Source organism: Nothobranchius furzeri, chromosome 5 (assembly GCF_043380555.1).
Source record: "Nothobranchius furzeri strain GRZ-AD chromosome 5, NfurGRZ-RIMD1, whole genome shotgun sequence".
In the NCBI taxonomy this organism is placed as follows: Eukaryota; Metazoa; Chordata; class Actinopteri; order Cyprinodontiformes; family Nothobranchiidae; genus Nothobranchius; species Nothobranchius furzeri.
The window spans coordinates 13,698,283-13,716,906 of NC_091745.1; the positions used below are offsets into that span (position 1 = coordinate 13,698,283).

At 43.9% G+C, this 18,624-nt stretch overlaps 2 protein-coding genes across 4 annotated transcripts in view; one reads left to right on the forward strand and one right to left on the reverse strand.

Annotated features, from left to right (window-relative positions):
• Positions 1 to 18,624, reverse strand: part of znf652 (zinc finger protein 652) — a 56,818-nt gene that overhangs the window by 37,805 nt on the left and 389 nt on the right. Inside the window, exons 2-4 of the mRNA XM_054740263.2 lie at positions 8,579 to 9,981; positions 3,490 to 3,637; positions 2,598 to 2,713 (exon numbers count right to left, since the gene is read on the reverse strand). Of these exons, the coding sequence (XP_054596238.1) occupies positions 2,598 to 2,713; positions 3,490 to 3,637; positions 8,579 to 9,583 (1,269 nt within the window). The 5' untranslated portion in view covers positions 9,584 to 9,981. The remainder of the gene's footprint in view (positions 1 to 2,597; positions 2,714 to 3,489; positions 3,638 to 8,578; positions 9,982 to 18,624) is intronic.
• Positions 17,643 to 18,624, forward strand: part of si:busm1-163l24.3 (uncharacterized) — a 30,636-nt gene continuing 29,654 nt past the window's right edge. For all 3 annotated transcript variants that reach the window (XM_015948868.3, XM_015948870.3, XM_054740259.2), the window contains exon 1: positions 17,643 to 18,595. The gene's annotated coding sequence lies outside the window, so the exon portion shown is untranslated. The remainder of the gene's footprint in view (positions 18,596 to 18,624) is intronic.

The following is an 18,624-nucleotide window of genomic DNA, read 5'->3' on the forward strand; positions in this document are numbered from 1 at the left end:
GCGGTACAGTCGGGATTTCCGTCTTTTTTCTGATTGGTTATTCTTCAGCTGGCTAGTCCCGCCTCTCATGGTGCTCTTTGCCGAGAGTTACCAGACTCTTTCTCTGTGCAGAATTAAACAGAGGACGAGTCTGGCAGGCCAGGCTAATATAAAACTAAAATATTTTAAAAACTAAACCTCAGATCAGAGTAAAAACCGATACTGATATTTTCCGATATTACATTTTAAGGCCAATATCAGCCAAAATATCGGTAGACCAATTATATCGGACATCCCTAACCTCAGTGCTTTGAAAGCGATAATAAAGATCAATTCTATCTACCACCTCAAGTGTTGCCACCGCTCTATAGCTGTATGACAGTGTATGTGAGCCCTCGGTCACTATGTCAAAAACCTAAATACCAGAGGTGTGGACTCGAGTCACATGACTTGGACTCGAGTCAGACTTGAGTCAATATTTTAATGACTTCTGAATTGACTTGATAAAATCTATAAAAACTTACAACTTTACTCTGACATGAACACCAATGACTTGCGACTTGAATCGACTTGCACTTGTTGACTTGATGATGACTTGAGCATATTTGATATTTTAGCACAAAAGTGGCCCGACATGGACAGAAATCATAAATCATTCTTCGTTCTGGGTTTGATGTTGTACTGCTAAAAGCAGCAGCACTTCGTTTATAATCATTTTCAGTTTCTGCTTGTTTGAGCAAATAAATTCAGCTTTAAGAAGCTTTATTTCTGGAATTTATTTATTACAGGGTATCTGCAGGTTTATGGGAGCCAAATTTAAGACTTTTTAAGAACTTTTAAGGCCACTTTGACCAAATTTAAGCTATTTTTAAAAATAAAATTTAAGCTATAATTTCCAGCTATTGCCTGGAACCGGTGCTAACCACGTGGCGAACGTGGGATTAGCCATCCAGTTACCATTTAACTTGCACTTCCCCATGGTGCAAGCTTCCACTAGCTTAACCAGCTAATGTGCTCATCTAAAAATAGCCCCCTTTCACAACCAACTGAATGTGTACGGTTCCACTTATGTCAACATCGTACACAAAAAAATGCTGAACAATAAATAGAAATTCACAAAATTTTTATAGAAATAAAAGAATCTTGTTTACTGGGTCTTTGGTAATTTGGAAACTGTATTTAAGGATTATGTCATTTTTATGGATTTTTAAGGCCTTAAATTTGGAAAAGCAAATCTAAGACTTTTTAAGGATCCACAGATACCCTGTATTATCATTGTCATTAAATTGAAGTTGGACAGATGACTTGATTATGACTTGAAAATTCAAAGTTAAGGACTTAGACTTGAATTGGACTTCCACATCATTGACTTCGGACTCTACTTGGACTTGATTGCCTTTGACTTAGACTTGACTGGAAAGATTTGTGACTTACTTGCACTTGGTACAAAGCAGTGACTTGGTCACACCTCTGCTAAAAACTAATGACTCAAATGTAAAAATGGCACTTTTGATGCACCAAATGCAACACTTCATCCACATACAGCCAACATAAAAATCACTCATCGTTAAATTTATATTTGGACATTTTTATTATAAAAACAAATTAGTCAGGGTTTCCCTTACATAGGCGTAGCCGTGGCGGGCCGCCACGGCTGAAATCCCACCGCCACGCCTACAAGATCCCAAGTTGTTTTTTTTTTGCGCTGTTTCCCGAAGAAGCAGCAGGAACTACTATGTTGTCGCTTGTGATCACAGCTGGCGGCAGCAAGGAGGAGAAGGCAGAGCAAGGTGCAGTTACAGCATAAGTTACCGAGTTTAAAATTAGAAAGGTAGCAGTGGGTAAAATGCTTTGTGGTTTACATGTTTCAATAACACCTCTTCTTAAGCAGAGCACGACGTTGCCTCGGCTCGTTCACGGCTGAGCCGGACTGAGCTAGATAACATAGACCCAGCATAGCCACTGGGTCGTTGGAGCTGCCCCGTGACTGCCTGATGGAAAACCAGCGGGTTTCATCAGACTCGTAGTTTCTTGTTTTTGCTGGAGACCCCCTGTATTTTAATGTTCCCTCCTGCAGTCTTACCCTATTAACATTTAAAATGATTCTGTAAATTCCGTGTATCAATAGAAAAAACCTCTGCCTCTGCCAGCTGCAGTAAATGTAGCCTCCAAATAATAAATAAGAGGTGCATTCATCTGTGTATCTCCTTCGATCCGCATTAGTGATATTTTCAGCACCAGAACAGTGAAGCAAAGAAACATTGCTGAGTTTGTTAGTAATTTTATTTATTAGGTGCATCTAACCTGTGCTATTTTTCTCTGAAATGAGATCAAATCAGTGCTTCTATGGGTTGTCTCCACTCTGCACTGGAGAATTTTGCTTTATTTAGAGACGTCTTCATCCAAATAGACCAAAACTATCATTTTAATCACAGGATAATCTTTGGTTAAAAAATCTGACATCAAACGAATTCTAGATCATTAGTTATTCATTATCTCAAGGATGAAGTTTAGATTGTGTGTTTAGGATGAAACGGTGTCTGGTCTGTCTTCAGACCTCCTTAATGACATCTCAGTGCAACAAAGGATATTACATCACAGCAACAGGAGCACCTTACCTCACAGCGGAAGGGCTTCTCCCCAGAGTGCTGGAGTGAGTGAACCTTTAAAGACATGCTGCGTTTGAATGACTTCCCACAAGTCTCGCAGGTGAAGGGCATGTCTTTAGTGTGAGCTGGATGAAACAAACAAGTTTCAGCTGATTAGTTTGACCAAAGAAACACAAAAATAACACAAATAAACAGCATGATATCATTTAAAGCTTTAAGCTAACTGTTGCTACTGTGGTCGGCTCTGGCAATACAACACAAACCTCTATTAAAGGCTTCATATAATGCCATTTGAAACCTTTGAGAACAAAGGAAGGCACAGGATATGATAAAATATTACCATTGGCACTATTGAGATGACATTTATCCTTAATACAAGTTATTTTTGTCAGCCTGAATTTATATCTGGAAAGAAAATTCTTTGTTTCAGTGAAACTCCACACACTCGAGCTTCAACAAATTGTTCCTGCAACCTCATCTTAGGCAAATCAGCTACTGTATTGGCTACGGTAGTCCAGTGGTTAAGGTATCTAAGTCTAGTACTCTAACCAAGTCACATGACAGCAGTCGCCTAAGCCATACATCTTGAGCTGGTCAGAGGAGACAGGTTTCAGACCAGAGACTAGATTCCCAGAGAGAAGCAGGGCCTGATGACGAGACTAGTTTCCATTGACGCGTTACAAGATTTTCAAAGTAAAGTTCCAAATTTGCAGATGAAACAGGAAAATGCATGAATGCAGCCAGAAATGGCTTTGGAGGGGTTTTTTCATGAGGAAATAACATTATCACATGGTAAAAAGATCCAAAAAGTGGATTTTCCATGATATGGCCCCTTTAATTTAATTATTTTAGTTTTTAAGTAACAAGACCTACTAAGAGGAGATCTCTGAACACAACTTACCAACCATGTGTTTCCGAACATGAGCCATCGTGTAGAACTTCTTTTCACAAATTTCACAGGAGAACTTCTTCTCGGCGTAGCCGTGAACAATCTTTATGTGCTCGTGCAGTGACCAAAGCTTCTTGAAGGACTTGTTGCAGGAGACGCACTGGAGAACAGGAAAAAATACAAGAAGTATTTAAACAATTGTCTCTTTACATCAGTGGTATTCAACTCTGGTTCTCCAGGGCTACCATCCTGCATATTTTAGAGGTTTCTCTGCAGTTTGATGAGCTGCTGAACAGGTAATTCAGCCACTGAATCGGGTGAAACAACTGAAACATTCAGATCGGTAGCCCTGAAGGACGAGTTACACACATCTGCACCCATTTTATTACACACCAGCTCCACCTGCTGGGCTAAAAAAGAATAGAGTATATTTGCTGAAAAATCCTCATATATAGAGGAAATATCACACTATGGAAAAATAGAATAAAATGTATTGTGTAAATGTATCTATAACATAAAACCCTTAAGTTATTATTTGCTCAATAAGATAAAAGTTTTAATGGTTAACCTGCAAATGAAAGTTTGCAGGTTAACTAGAATTTCCAGCACTATTATACAGGTGCTGGCCAGTAAATTAGAATATCATCAAAAGGTTGAAAATATTTCAGTAATTCCATTCAAAACGTGAAACTTGTACATTATATTCATGCAATGCACACAGACCAATGTATTTCCGATGTTTATTACGTTTAATTTTGATATTTATAGGTGACAACCAATGAAAACATCAAATCTGGTATCTCAGAAAATTAGAATATTCTAAAGGCCAATGAAAAAATGTTTGTTTCTCTAATGTTGGCCAACTGAAAAGAATGAACATGAAAAGAATGTGCATGTATAGCACTCAATACTTAGTCGGGGCTCCTTTTGCCTCAATAACTGCAGTAATGCGGCGTGGCATGGACTCGATCAGTCTGTGGCACTGCTCAGGTGTTATGAGAGCCCAGGTTGCTCTGATAGTCGTCTTCAGCTCCTCTGCATTGTTGGGTCTAGCGTATTGCATCCTCCGCTTCACAATACCCCATAGATTTTCTATGGGGTTAAGGTCAGGCGAGTTTGCTGGCCAATCAAGGACAGGGATACCATGGTCCTTGAACCAGGTGCTGGTGGTTTTGGCACTGTGTGCAGGTGCCAAGTCCTGTTGAAAGGTGAAGTCTGCATCCCCATACAGTTGGTCAGCAGCAGGAAGCATGAAGTGCTCTAAAACTTCCTGGTAGACGGCTGCATTGACCCTGGACCTCAGGAAACAGAGTGGGCCAACACCGGCAGATGACATGGCACCCCACACCATCACTGACGGTGGAAACTTTACACTGGACCTCATGCAACGTGGATTCTGTGCTTCTCCGCTCTTCCTCCAGACTCTGGGTCCTTGATTTCCAAAGGAAATGCAGAACTTGCTTTCATCAGAATACATAACTTTGGACCACTCAGCATCAGTCCAGTCCTTTTTGTCCTTGGCCCAGGCGAGACGCTTCTTGCGCTGTTTCTTGTTCAAGAGTGGCTTGACACACGGAATGCGACACCTGAATCCCATGTCTTTCATGAGTCTCCTCGTGGTGGTTCTTGAAGCGCTGACTCCAGCTGCAGTCCACTCTTTGTGGATCTCCCCCACATTTTTGAATGGGTTTGTCGTCACAATTCTCTGCAGGGTGCGGTTATCCCTAGAGCTTGTACACTTTTTTCTACCACATTTTTTCCGTCCCTTCGCCTGTCTGTTAATGTGCTTGGACACAGAGCTCTGCGAACAGCCAGCTTCTTTAGCAATCACCTTTTGTGTCTTGCCCTCCTTGTGCAAGGTGTCAATGATTGTCTTTTGGACAGCTGTTAAGTCAGAAGTCTTCCCCATGATTGTGGTGCCTTCAAAACAAGACTGAGGGACCTTTTAAAGGCCTTTGCAGGTGTTTTGAGTAAATCAGCTGATTAGAGTGGCAGCAGGTGTCTTCTATATTCAGCCTTTTCAGAATATTCTAATTTTTTGAGATACCAAATTTGGAGTTTTCATTAGTTGTCACTTATGAATATCAAATTTAAATGTAATGAACATTGGAAATACATTGGTCTGTGTGCATTGCATGAATATAATGTACAAGTTTCACGTTTTGAATGGAATTACTGAAATATTTTCAACCTTTTGATGATATTCTAATTTACTGGCCAGCACCTGTAAATCTACTTTGAAAATTTTCCAGGGTAAATTTTAGTCTATTCAAAATCTGTTGATGTCAGATTTTTAAAACTTTTCTGTAGAGCTTGAAAAATGCTGAGACAACTTAAAATTAAAAGCCTGTTTTGGAACACCAGCCGTTACTTACACTGGAGGAGATACAAAAGGAGACAATATTAGAAAGACTTTTAACAGGATGGACAAAATCAGCTTTAGGGTGTTTCTCAATGTCAAAGAACCTCGCCTTGATGTCTTGGTCCTGCCCCGGTTGCCTAGGAGATATGCAATCAGGAACCACCAAGACGTGCTCCAATGTTCATGTTCTACCGAGGAGTGTTCTCCGTTTGTTAGCCGTTTAGCTAGCTGAGCAAGGATACACAGGTGTTGCCTTGTAGCCTAGCCTTGGTCAAAAATTTCCCAGATTACAGCGCAGTATTTTCAAAAGGATGGCAGATCAGCATCTGGCAGCTACTTCAGGGACAAATTTACAGTTTAAATAGAAGTCAATTCATTGTAGCTATCGGGCTGATATCCAAGCAGTTATCTACGGTTGGCTGGTTGCTTAGTAGTTGCAGCTTCAGTGGCTAGCAGGTAGAAACTCTCTTACATCGTCGTCGTCGTCTTCCTCCGCTTATCCGGGTCCGGGTCGCGGGGAAAGCATCCCAACTAGGGAGCTCCAGACCGTCCTCACCCCGGCGACCTCCACCAGCTCCTCCGGCAGGACCTCAAGGCGTTCCCGGACCAGATTGGAGATGTAACCTCTCCAACGTGTCCTGGGTCGACCCGGGGGCCTCCTGCCGGCAGGACATGCCCGAAACACCTCCCCAGGGAGGCGTCCAGGAGGCATCCTGACCAGATGCCCAAACCACCTCAACTGACTCCTTTCGATCCGGAGGAGCAGCGGTTCTACTCCGAGTCCCTCCCGAATGTCCGAGCTCCTCACCCTATCTCTAAGGCTGAGCCACCCTACGGCCACCCTACGGAGGAAACTCATTTCGGCCGCTTGTTTCCGCGATCTCGTTCTTTCGGTCATTACCCAAAGCTCATGACCATAGGTGAGGATTGGGACGTAGATCGACCGGTAAATCGAGAGCCTAGCTTTCTGGCTCAGCTCCCTCTTCACCACGACAGATCGGCTCAGCGTCCGCATCACTGCAGACGCCGAACCAGTCCGCCTGTCGATCTACCGATCTCTCCTACCCTCACTCATGAACAAGACCCCGAGATACTTAATCTCCTCCACTTGAAGTAGGACCTCTCTCCGACCCGGAGTTGGCAAGCCACCCTTTTCCGGTCGAGAACCATGGTCTCAGATTTGGAGGTGCTGATCCTCATCCCAGCCGCTTCACACACTCGGCCGCAAACCTACCCAGCAAGAGCTGAAGGTCAGAGCTGGATGAAGCCAGGAGGAGCACATCATCCGCAAGAAGCAGAGACGAGATTCTCCTGCCACCAAACTCGACACACTCCACACCACGGCTGCGTCTAGAAATTCGATCCATAAAGGTTATGAACAGAACCGGTGACTCGCTTACATATTTAATTTAACCAATATCTACACGTTCAAAAAGTAAAAGGCTCGTTATAAATGTATTTTATAACTTTTACGTGTAAAATATGTTACCTCATGTGGCATGTGATGTGACCGCAACAGAAGCTGTGGTCACGTGATGCAAGTCTGTTCCATTTGACCGTTTTCTTTGACCTAGCAAGGACAGTGTCCTCATAAGCAAGGCGCCTGTCCTCGCAAGGCGGTGTCTTGTGAGGACAGGTGCTTTGACATTGAGAAATACCCTTAGTCTTATCTCAATGTCTCCAGGCACTTTGGTCCACTGCCATTTGATTTGAGACATCTGCAAGGACCTGGTCTTATTTCAGACCCTAAAACTAATCAGAACAGAACCGGTTGATACTTGGTTTGCATTTGCGCTGTAACATTGACGTTACATCTCCAACAACAACACAAGCCTGAAAGAAATCTGCCATACTGTGGAGTTGCTAATGCTAACAGTAAGCTCCTGCTAACGCCACTGTTTCGTGGACGTTAAATGAACAACAGCATTCCTCATCATGGGTCACGATAGGGGAGTCCATGGATGCTAATTTTCAGTGTGACAGATCTGTCAAGCTTTTCTAATCAGAACGTTCTCCGTCTATTTTCTATCACCAGCAGGTAATGGGGTAGAAGACTATTTTCACTGACTGATAGTATTTATTAAAAAAAAAAAAAAAAAAAAAAAAAAACGATTTCTCAGTGAACTTGCTCTTTAAAATAAACTGCATACAGTGCATTTGGGGATTTGAGGTCTAATACGTGTGCAGATGCTGATAACTTTAATAACATTTAACAATTAGCCATTTAAAAACTACAATCAAAATTTTAATTTGCAACAACTTCTTTGGGTTAACAAACTGAAACAAAAGAAAATCCTCAATGTGTGAAAGAGAATTCTGTATGTCAATGTTAGGTCATAAATCCATCGGTATCCTTCTTTACCCTTGTGTTAGGGATCAAATTTACAATAGGTAGAAAAAATATGGTTGTAAATGTTCTCCCACCTGATTTCACATGAAATGGTCAAATTGGCCCCATTTTCTCTGTAGTTACCTCCTGGCCGTTTCGTATGGCCCACCTAAACTGTGTGTTTGCAAATCATTTGTTGCCAGATGATTTTACCTTCAGTTTCTACTCTGAATTTTTCTGTTCTCTTTAACCTAATTGTTTATGAACTTGTGGGTAGAAAATCCTGTTGCGGCTGTAAATAAGTCCCTCTGATTAGGTGTTGTATTTGTATTCAGCTTGTTTTCTTTTGTTGCATAATTTTATTTACAATAACCTCGTCAGGAGTAACAGATGTGAGAGGTCTGCATTACCTGGATGTTCTTCTCACAGTCAGTCTGCTGATGCAGGGCCAACTCGCTCTCCAGGACAAACTTCTTTCCACACTTGTCACAAATCTGCATCCGCCTGTGTGTGACGTTCATGTGCTTCTCCAGGTACCAGCGAGTGTTGAACACTCTCGGACACTTCTCACATGTCAGCATCTCCTTCTCCTCCACCTCGGCCTTCCCTCCTGTAGCTGTAGAACGGGCTGAGGAGGAAGTTGACCTGGCTGACCTGCGCTTGCTCTTTGGAGGCTCCATGCGCTTCCGGCGCCCCCTGGTGGTCATCCCAGCAGCTGAAGCACTCAGAGCCGTTCGGTGGCTTTTCCTCTGTGGCCGGCTGGATGCCGAATCACTATTAGCACCTTGTCTGCTTCTTCTAGATCTGGTTCTTTGACACTCAATCTCTTGTTCATCATCATCTTCCTCCTCTTCCTCATAGTGGCTGTCCTCTTCATCATCTTCATCCTCCTCCTCCTCGTCATCACTTCCACCTCTCTCCATGTCATCTGCAATAGTTCCAGTTTTGTCTCCCTTGGACACATGAAGCGTCTGATTGTTCAGATTGACCTCCACGATGATCTGCTCTCGCTTGTAGCCCTCCTCACAGTCCTCACCCTCTTCCTCCTCATCTTCCTCTTCCTCAGTGTCATCTGAGGATCCCTCATGGGCTGCTTGGGACCTCTGCGTTCCCACCTCCTGTCCAGGTCCTCCCTCTCTGAAGAACTGCTGCTGCGGTGAACTGACATGCTGAGGAGGCGCCGGAGTCATGTTCTGATCGCCCATGGAGGCCTTGGCTGACATTTTGTTGTCCACTAACACAGAATAAGGCTTGCCACCAACCTCCCTCTTATAAACCTTTCCCATTAGGTCCAGATCGGGGTTAGGAGAGTGAAAATAGGACTGGGACACAGGAGCCCTACGTCCCTCCTCCTGTGACATCCCACTAAAACTCGGGACGGAAACCTCCTCCTTGAGGTTCTGGCAGGATTTCATGAAGGAATGGAGTCGGTGGAAAACACGATTGAACACAAAATAATAACCGCTACTGTGCTGACTAGCCTAGCTTACGAGGAGGGGCAGGGGACAGCACACCAATCCCCCACCCTCCTTCCACTGAAGAGACAGGAAGGAGGGGACGTGGTGAAAGACACTCAACCCGATTCAAACAGACCATCCATGCTGTCCAAAGCAGGACATGAAGTCGGTAAGACATTGATGTTCTTTCACACTTTGTTCCATGTCGGATTATGAACTCTCAGAATCTAAAGTAGGTTCTGCACTGAAGAGGGCCACGTTCTTCAGACTGCTGAGCAAATAAAGATAAGCTGAAAGCCAGACAAGGAGCCAATGTTAAGTCCTCTTCTTGCCGGAGACGCCATTTACTGGGTTACCTAGAAGAGAAGAAACAGACAGGAGTACAGATGTCAGAGATCCTCCACTCGTTTGTGACCTGAAACTGAAGCAATACTGCTGAGTTTTGAACAGCGAGTGTCGCATTGGCCACAAACGCTTCAGTGCTGCGTGGGAGTCCAAACCACAGCTTTCAGAAAACTTTGTTACTGAATTTCCTCCATCTGAACAGCTCCAAACTGGAGGCTACTTTTTTTGCCCCCTGCTCTCCTCTGCTGTGGAGCCATCTCTGCCTCCTTCTTTGTCAGTTTTTCTAAAGCCGACAATTAAAGGTTTGGGGGTCATACTGGACGCCAATTTTTAAATGGATACACAGATAAACCAGATAGTCAGGTCGTGTTTCTTCCATCTTCGCCGGCTGACTAAATTAAAATCTGTCCATAACAAGAGAGATCTCCACTCAGTTGTTCGTGCTTTTGTAATGTCACGTTTGGACTATGCCAACTCTCTGTTATATGGGGTTCCCTCCTCTTCAATGGTACGCCTCCAATTGGTACAAAATGATGCAGCGAGGTTTCTAACAAACACAGACCGATGGCAACACATCTCACCTGTTTTGGCAAATTTGCACAGGCTTCCTGTTCAGTTTCGGATTAAGTTTAAAATTCTACTGCTAGTGTATAAATCTTTGCATTAAATGGTACCCTTTTATTTGGCGCAGCTTTTAAGCCCCTATGTTCCGGTGCGAACCTTGAGGTCCTCTGACCAGCACCTTCTACTCGTCCCTCCAGCTTGCTATAGGGCATGTGGCCAACGGGCTTTTTCAGTTTGTGCACCTAAGCTTTGGAACCAACTCCCCCTGATGGTCCGACTCGCCCCCTCCCCTCCAACTTTTAAAGTACGGCTGAAGACATATTTTTATTCCCTGGCTTACCCAGCTGAGATTGTTTAACTCTTATAGTTTTTTACTTATTTTATCTAATGACACCGCTGTTTTCTAGTTTGGTGATATACTACTTTAGTTTAAGTGTTTTTATCTATTTTATGCTGCTGTCTTCTAGTTTGGTGTCCTATCGTCTTGTACAGCACTTTTTTTCCCTTTTTTTTACCGTGTCCTGTCTGGCTGTGAAGCAAACAGAATTGATGTCTGAATGCTGGTAACAAGCCTTACAGATTTACTCTCAGGTGGAGCATCAAAGCGTCTGCTTTTAATGTCACGCCTGATACTTAAAACTTTATTGTTATTGTTGTTGAATGCTTTGCAATTCCGACCAGACACGGAGTCAGAGGTGAAAGAGAAAGGAAAAGACAAAAGGTGGGGAGAGAGGGGGGAAGGGGGTGGGGGGTCCACAAAAATAAACAATAATGAACAAGAGTCTGCTTCTAGACCTGTAGAAAAAGACAAGAAAAAAAAGCAAAAGAACAAAAAAAATGGGACAACAACAATACAACAAGATCAAGCTATCACTGTGTCAACCTGATGATGAAATATAAAATCAACATTGTTTAACTGAACAATCACACGATAATAAATCACAGTGCATTAAGTGCCCACCATAGTCTTAAGACCTGTGTTGAACGTGCCCAAGCCCATACTTTTGAGAGCACCATGTGAGCACCTGTGTGTGTACACGCGCTTGTTTATGTAAGGTTTCTCTATAGGAGCGTCCAACAGAGAGTGTGAGGGACCACAGACCCGCCCCCCAAAGATGTGTAGGAGACGGTGGGAGCTTCAAGTCCCAGAGATCCAGGCGCTGCCCCAGAACACAGGAACCCCAAGGAGACTGCAACCAGAAAGGCCCCCGCCCCCCTCGAGAGGCACAGAGGATCGCCCCGGGGGGCCACAACCAGCAGCCGGCAGAGTCCCGGGAGATATCAGCGGCAAGCCCTCAGGCCCGCCCGCTGCCTCCCACCCCCTAGCCGGCCAAGCCCGGGACCCAGCGACCAGGGACCCATGAGCGACCACCCCTGCCAGGGACCCAGCAGAGCCCAGGAAACCAGACCCCAAAGGGATCGATCAGGCAGACGCCAAAAATCTTAAACCCCCTGACCCGGGAGCCACGAACACTCAGGCAGACCAAGGCACCGCACCCCACACCATGTGTGGCAGGGGGAGGGGGGACGGAGATCTATATCATCAAAAGAAGTTCCAGGAGAAGGGAGGAGTCAAAGGCCCCACCTGACATACAGTCATACACAAACAGTCACACACTCCCTCCCTCATGCTCACACATGCACATCCTATTCACTCTGGTCCCGGTACTGCTGCACATTGGGTACAACCATCACCGGTTACCAGAGTTTGACCCTTTCTGCTGGGGTGCTGATGAGCAGGCTCCCCCGCCCAACTCTGAGCACAGCAACCCACCAACCCAGACCCCAACCAGACGGCCAGATCTCCCTCCTAGCCTCCAGCCCCAGGAAGCCAAGCAACAACAGAGGTGTGCTAAGACCCCTAGTCTCCCTCGGCCTGCTCCAGTATAGTGTTGTGTGATCATGAGGTGTATTCCATGGCTGTGGTGAGCAGGCAGTGCGGGCATTGTCTGGCCTATGCCAGATGATGCCACCACACCACCCCACTTGCACCCACAGCCCTCGGTGTCTAACTGCGGTTTAAAATTGGAAGTGGGCACCGGCACCCGGGAGGAGGCTGAGAAATCCCCCTGCCAAGTGCCGTTGAATGTGCTCACTCCCAAGGCCCTAAGTGTGTGTTTGCGTGAAATGTCGTCAGTGGAAGTGTCTAAGGTGCAAACAAAATTGGGGGGCAGGTTGCCACAGAAATGCGGAAATGGGGTCCATACCCGCACTCCCTGACTTGTCCACCCCCCAAGGTCCTATGTGTATGTTTGTGTGATGATGTGAGGGAGCAGCAGGAGAGAAATATGCGGGGATGGGGAGGAATGGCTGATTGGGCTTAGCCCTCCAGGGAGCCAGCTCCCCTACTGGCCCCAATAGGCACATCTGTTGTCAAATTGCCACCCAGGGCGTGGAGACCCCAACCCATCCTGCCAGGGCCCAAAGCAGCAGCATTACAGAGCCTCACGGAGTCCGAGGGCACCAATCCAGCCCCACCCCAGCAGAATATCTATGTCCATCCCTGTAATTGCACAACTTCCAGAATATATAAGACATGGGACATCCAGGTAAGGTTGGGTCCTCCCCCTCCTGGACCTCCCCCTCCCCTGCAATGGGACAGCAGAGGAGCCAAGGTCTACCCGAGGCCCCCGAACCCAGGCCAGGCACTGCTGCATGTTCCTGTCTTCTTCCCGGCAACATACAGGACCCGACCCCTAAGGCCCCGCCCAGATCCCCACTCGGGGCCGGCCACCCCCAAACCCCGAGCCCCCAGACCCCCACCCAGACCTGCCCATGGTCACCGCCAAGACCTCCAAGGGGCCCCTTTCAAAAGTCCACCCCCCGAGGCGACCCAAGCACCTCCAGAGGGGGGCAACGGCCCCCCAGTCCCAGACACCCCCAGTGAACCCACCTCTAGGGAACATCCGGATACTCCAAACTCAGACACCCCCCCACCATCCCGCAGGACAACATCAACGGTCCCCCATCATCGCTACGTGATGGAACCGATCAAAGGAGCCCAGAGAGATTGATCTGAAGTGGAAGCAGAGGCTAAATCAAATGTAATATGATCTAAAAAAATATTTCTATACTGGTTAATGCAGAGAGTTTCTCTATTTTTCCAATTCAAGAGAATAGTTTTCTTAGCGATGCATATGGCAGTCAGAACCACGTGAACCACTTTCAATCGGGACATCGTCCAGGTTTCCCAGTAAACAAAGAGAGGGGGTGGTTGGGATATGACATTTCAGAGACTTTGACAGGTCTTCACACACTCTACCCCAAAATTCCTGGACAGGTGGGCAGGACCACAGTGCATGAATGGAATTGTCAGGAATGTTGTTTGTGCAGTGTGTACAGGTGTCAGACGACACAAACCCCATCTTGATCATCCGATGACCTGTATAGTGTACTCTGTGTAGAATTTTGTACTGAATTAATTGTAAATTGGAGTGTCTGATCATTTTAAAAGTTTTTAAACAAGTTTGGGACCAAAAGTCCTGGTCAAAGCTGATAGATCCACCTCCCATTTTTCAATAGGGATTACTATTCTATCGTCTATTTTGGACAGTGTCTTATAAACTTTAGACAGTAGTTTGGGGGGGTTGAGATTATAGAAGTCTAATACCCTTGGTGATGTTTGTAATTCTATTTTATTGAGCTAAAATTTTTGTTGGACTACAGATTTAATTTGGTGATATTCTAAAAAGCTATTCTTATCCATTCCAAATTGGGAGACTATTCGATTAAATGGGATGAAGTCCAATCCTTCATATATGTGTTCCAGGTATAGGATTCCTTTATTTTTCCAGTCCGGAAGGTTCATCATTTTATTATTTTGCAAAATATCAGGATTATTCCAGATAGAGTCTTCACTAGTACCATGCAGACGCACACCTGTCATTTTAAGATACTCCCACCATGCTGTCAGAGAGGTGCTGATACTAATACTTTTGAAGCTTTCACGTTTTCTTATGCTTGAGCTAATAAATGGTAAGTCTGAAAGTTCTATCGTATTGCAAAGTGTCTGTTCTATATCTAACCAGGACTCATCTAGTGGGCTATCTTGCAACCATCTTGGTAGATATTGCAGCCTGTTGGCTAAGAAATAATAATAAAAGTTGGGTAGATCCAGTCCTCCTCTGTCTTTGGTCTTCTGAAGCGTTTTTAGGCTAATTCGTGGAGGTTTATCCTGCCAAAGGAATTTAGTAATTGAGGAGTCCAGAGATTTAAACCAGTCAGCTGGTGGTTTGTTTGGGATCATCGAGAATAAGTAATTTATTCTGGGTAAGACCATCATTTTAATTGTAGCAACTCTCCCCATGAGTGATATTGGTAAGGATTTCCATCTTGCAAGATAATCTTCCCTTTTCTTTAAAAGTGGGATGTAGTTTAGTTTGGTTAGATCTGCTAACTTGGGAGAGACTTTAATTGCCAGGTATGTGATATTCCCTGACTCCAATTGTGTATTAAGTAAATTGACAAAAGAGAAATTAATTGGTAGAACTGTGGATTTTAACCAGTTTATAGAGTAATCTGAAACTTTTGAAAAAGAGTTTATCAGTTCTATTGAATGAGAGAGAGAGGTACAGCACTTTGGTTGGCGTAGTCGCTGTTTAAACGTGCTTTATAAATAAAGGATGATGATGATGACGAATTCAATGTCAGCGACACAGCCCAAAGATCGGCTCTAGACCACAATGGAGACACCTCATGTAATATTTTGATTTTTAAAGAGAAACACCATAAAAGAGATTGCTTTCATGGAGTTTGTCTTTCTAACACAAGACCAAAAAGACAGCTCATGTCTATTATGACTGGCTGGTGGAAAAGCTGCAGTGAATCGTGCATAAACAAATGAATCGCATTTCCTCATCTAGAGTTTGAATTTTAATCACAAACCATAACACTTACCTCAATCACAGCTACATCCTAGGTTCGTGCAAGAGAGCTGAATGCTTTCCGTCAAGGTCAGAAAACCTACTGGCTCAAAATATTCAAGTTTTCTTTTTGAAACTTTAAATGTTTGGTTTAATTTTTAAGATCATCTTATTTTTAACATTCTCTGAACATTTCAACGTTTTGTTACCTGGTGATCCTTGTAAATGCCACTGTCTGATCTTAAAAACATTTTAAATCATTCTTGTTATCACTTCTACTGGATCTTGATAAAAAAAAGCATGCAGCCGTATAAGTGGAACAAAATTTTACTCGTCCAGCAAAACAAAACAAAGCAACAAAAAAATAATACTAGGTCTGCTCTACTCTACAAAGACAAACACGAACAGTTCATGCCGACTTTGACTTTCCACTCTTACAGAAGGTGCACCTGTCTTCCTGTGCACGCTGGCTCTGATCTCCTCTGAGAATTGAACAGCAGTTCTCAGAGCATTAAGACCACAGGGGGGGGGGGGGGGGGGGGTTGAAGAGTGACAGAGCAACTCGACTCACATGGGTGTCCTAGACACAAAGCCTAACAGATTATCCTGTGCCTGGATGACAGAACAATATAACCGGCATGAGAGACCCCTTTCTTTACATGAAAACTGCTGGTTTCATTCTTATTCTAACTAAATACCACAAATCACCTTTCAAACCATATTTAAGGCTAATTAAGCACTTTTATTAACTGAATGCCTGAAACTGGATGATGCAAATAAACATTAAGGTTCTGCAAACTTGGTATAAAATTAAGCTATACCATTGATGAGTCATTTCTGGGTTTCACTCACTGTGAAATGACACGGCCCTTTGATGTGGGAAACATGTCGAGTACAAACGTCTCAATATCAGTAGAAACTAGTTTACACAATTAAGTGGTCAGATATGGAAGTGAAACTTGTTAATAGGTTTAGAAAACTTTATCTAGGGCATTTCCAATAGAGACTTTCTGCAGAATTAACACTTCATGTAGGGTCATTGAAGCCATTAATCAAAGGCCATGCTGAGAAACCAAAACTTACTTTGTACGATGGTAAGCCACAAGATCGGTCCTAAACCGGATAGATGCAGCTGTGGTTTAAATATATATGATACAGGATGGGTGTTACTGCAAAGGCATTAAAAACAAGATGATTAAATGGTGCACAGCCCTTGTTTCACATGTGTCACTCAGCACGACAGTTGAGACCTCCGCATCCCAAATGTGTCACATTTACCGTTTTAGATGCCAATCCATGCACCCTGTTACATATAGAGTTTAATGAGCTTTCTTTTCTGCAGCTTGTGGCGGACCGTGTTCAGGTTCACATTCCTTCCTCTCCAAACTCATGAGACCATAACCAGCTCACTCTGCAAGTGCACCGTAGGGGTGCCTCATGCCTTGGTAGGTATTTGGCTGTCGAGCCCATAATCAGGTCAAAGAGCAATTCACTGGGTTGTTCTGGTCTAGTAATAAAAGGCGAAAGGGCAAATTCTCTGCTCCTCTCCAAGTTTCTGCCTTGTTTCTAGAACTGTGCAATTATCCAAAGGTCAATTAAAAACTGTTTAATAGACAATATAAATATTAACAGATGGCCAAATTCTGCTTTGCAAGCATTCTCGTTTGTCTTCCAGGCTTCCAACCTTCCATCCCTTCTAAAGAAGGTTAAACCCAAAAGTCTTTTTGTGATGTTTTCTTAAAGCTCAGTATGTAGATGGCAGAATGAGGGCAAAATACACAGGCAGTGTATGATGCACAGATATATTGGATTGTTATGACACCTGATTACTCACCTTTACTATGACATATATAGATATAACACTGCAGGTGTAAATAGAGCAAAATAGCTAACTGTATAAACAGTATATCTAAAGCATTGTAATGCAAAGTTTGTAACTCTCCACTTTCACAGCAGTGCTGTGTGTCCATGTTTTTGGATTAAATAAAATAAGTTTAATTAGCTGGCATCCAAACAATGTCTAGATCTTACAAAACACTTTATTTCACATTACTCTAAAATAGACATGTGTATTTAGGGTAGTCTAGCAGAAAGCCCAATTCTTGGTTCTCAGGACTAATCATCCTGCATGTTTCGGATGTTTCCTTGTCCTGGATGTTTTCAAGTTCTATAGAAGCCTGCTAACGTTTACCATTAAACCATTTTGCTGTAAAGAGATCTCCTTTTCCTCAACCAGCAGGGTGGTGTTGCCAGCACTCCAAGGTAGGGTGAGAGTAATACTGGGGATTTGGTCCATTTCTGGGGCTCATCTCATACATGAGAATGAGCTGTGTTGCTCAACCTACAGATTACATGTTATAGCTCACTGTAAAAGGTGACTATTCAGGCTTTATGATGTTTTCTTTCATTTTTGAGCCTAGTTTCTTATATCTACATTAAATATTAAAGTCAATTAGCATACCACTTTTTGTGTAAAAGGTTAGAAAACGTGTAGATAGGAATCACATTTGCTTAATGTATTTAAAATTGTCCCATTTTCGTGAGAAGCTACAGAAAGTGTCAAAAGAGTTTTCAACAACCCTGTAACAATAAGTAACAGTGACGCTGTACAGGCCTGTCCAACTTGGGCTACTTTACCTAGCTAGCAGTAGTCTTCAGGTCCTAACCTGAACACACATGACAGGCTAACTTGGCTACATTAGCTCAACGTGCAGCCATTCGGTTTATTTTGCTACTCTACTTACAGAAAAGTCACACAGCTTTGCACAAACTATATCATTTAAAAACCAGTACTTGCTAGCATGCATTCTCTTAAACACACACGCACTTTCACTTTTTTAACCCCCTACGTACCGCCCAGATCGTTGCTAGTTAGCTTCGAGCTAGCATTAACGTCAAAATATTTGGCTTCAACGTTGCATTTTGTTTCAACGTTGCACATTGAGTGTGATACGTGACAGTTACCGGGCTCGTTCGCAGCTAAACTAACATCAGATTTCGTGTTTTGTTTTGAGTGTGTCTCGGTTGTTGAACGCTGTTGCCCTGAGAACACCCAGACTGCTGCTGGAAACCCACTCAACTCGTCTCAAAGTCGGTGTTAGGATGAGGTCGCACAGACTATTCTCCCCCGATGCTCCGGACACCGGCTTCGGAAGGTCCGACGGTGCTTCTCCCGGCTGCTCCCAAGCGTGTCAGTCATGTACGTGCACACACTCTACAACAAATAAT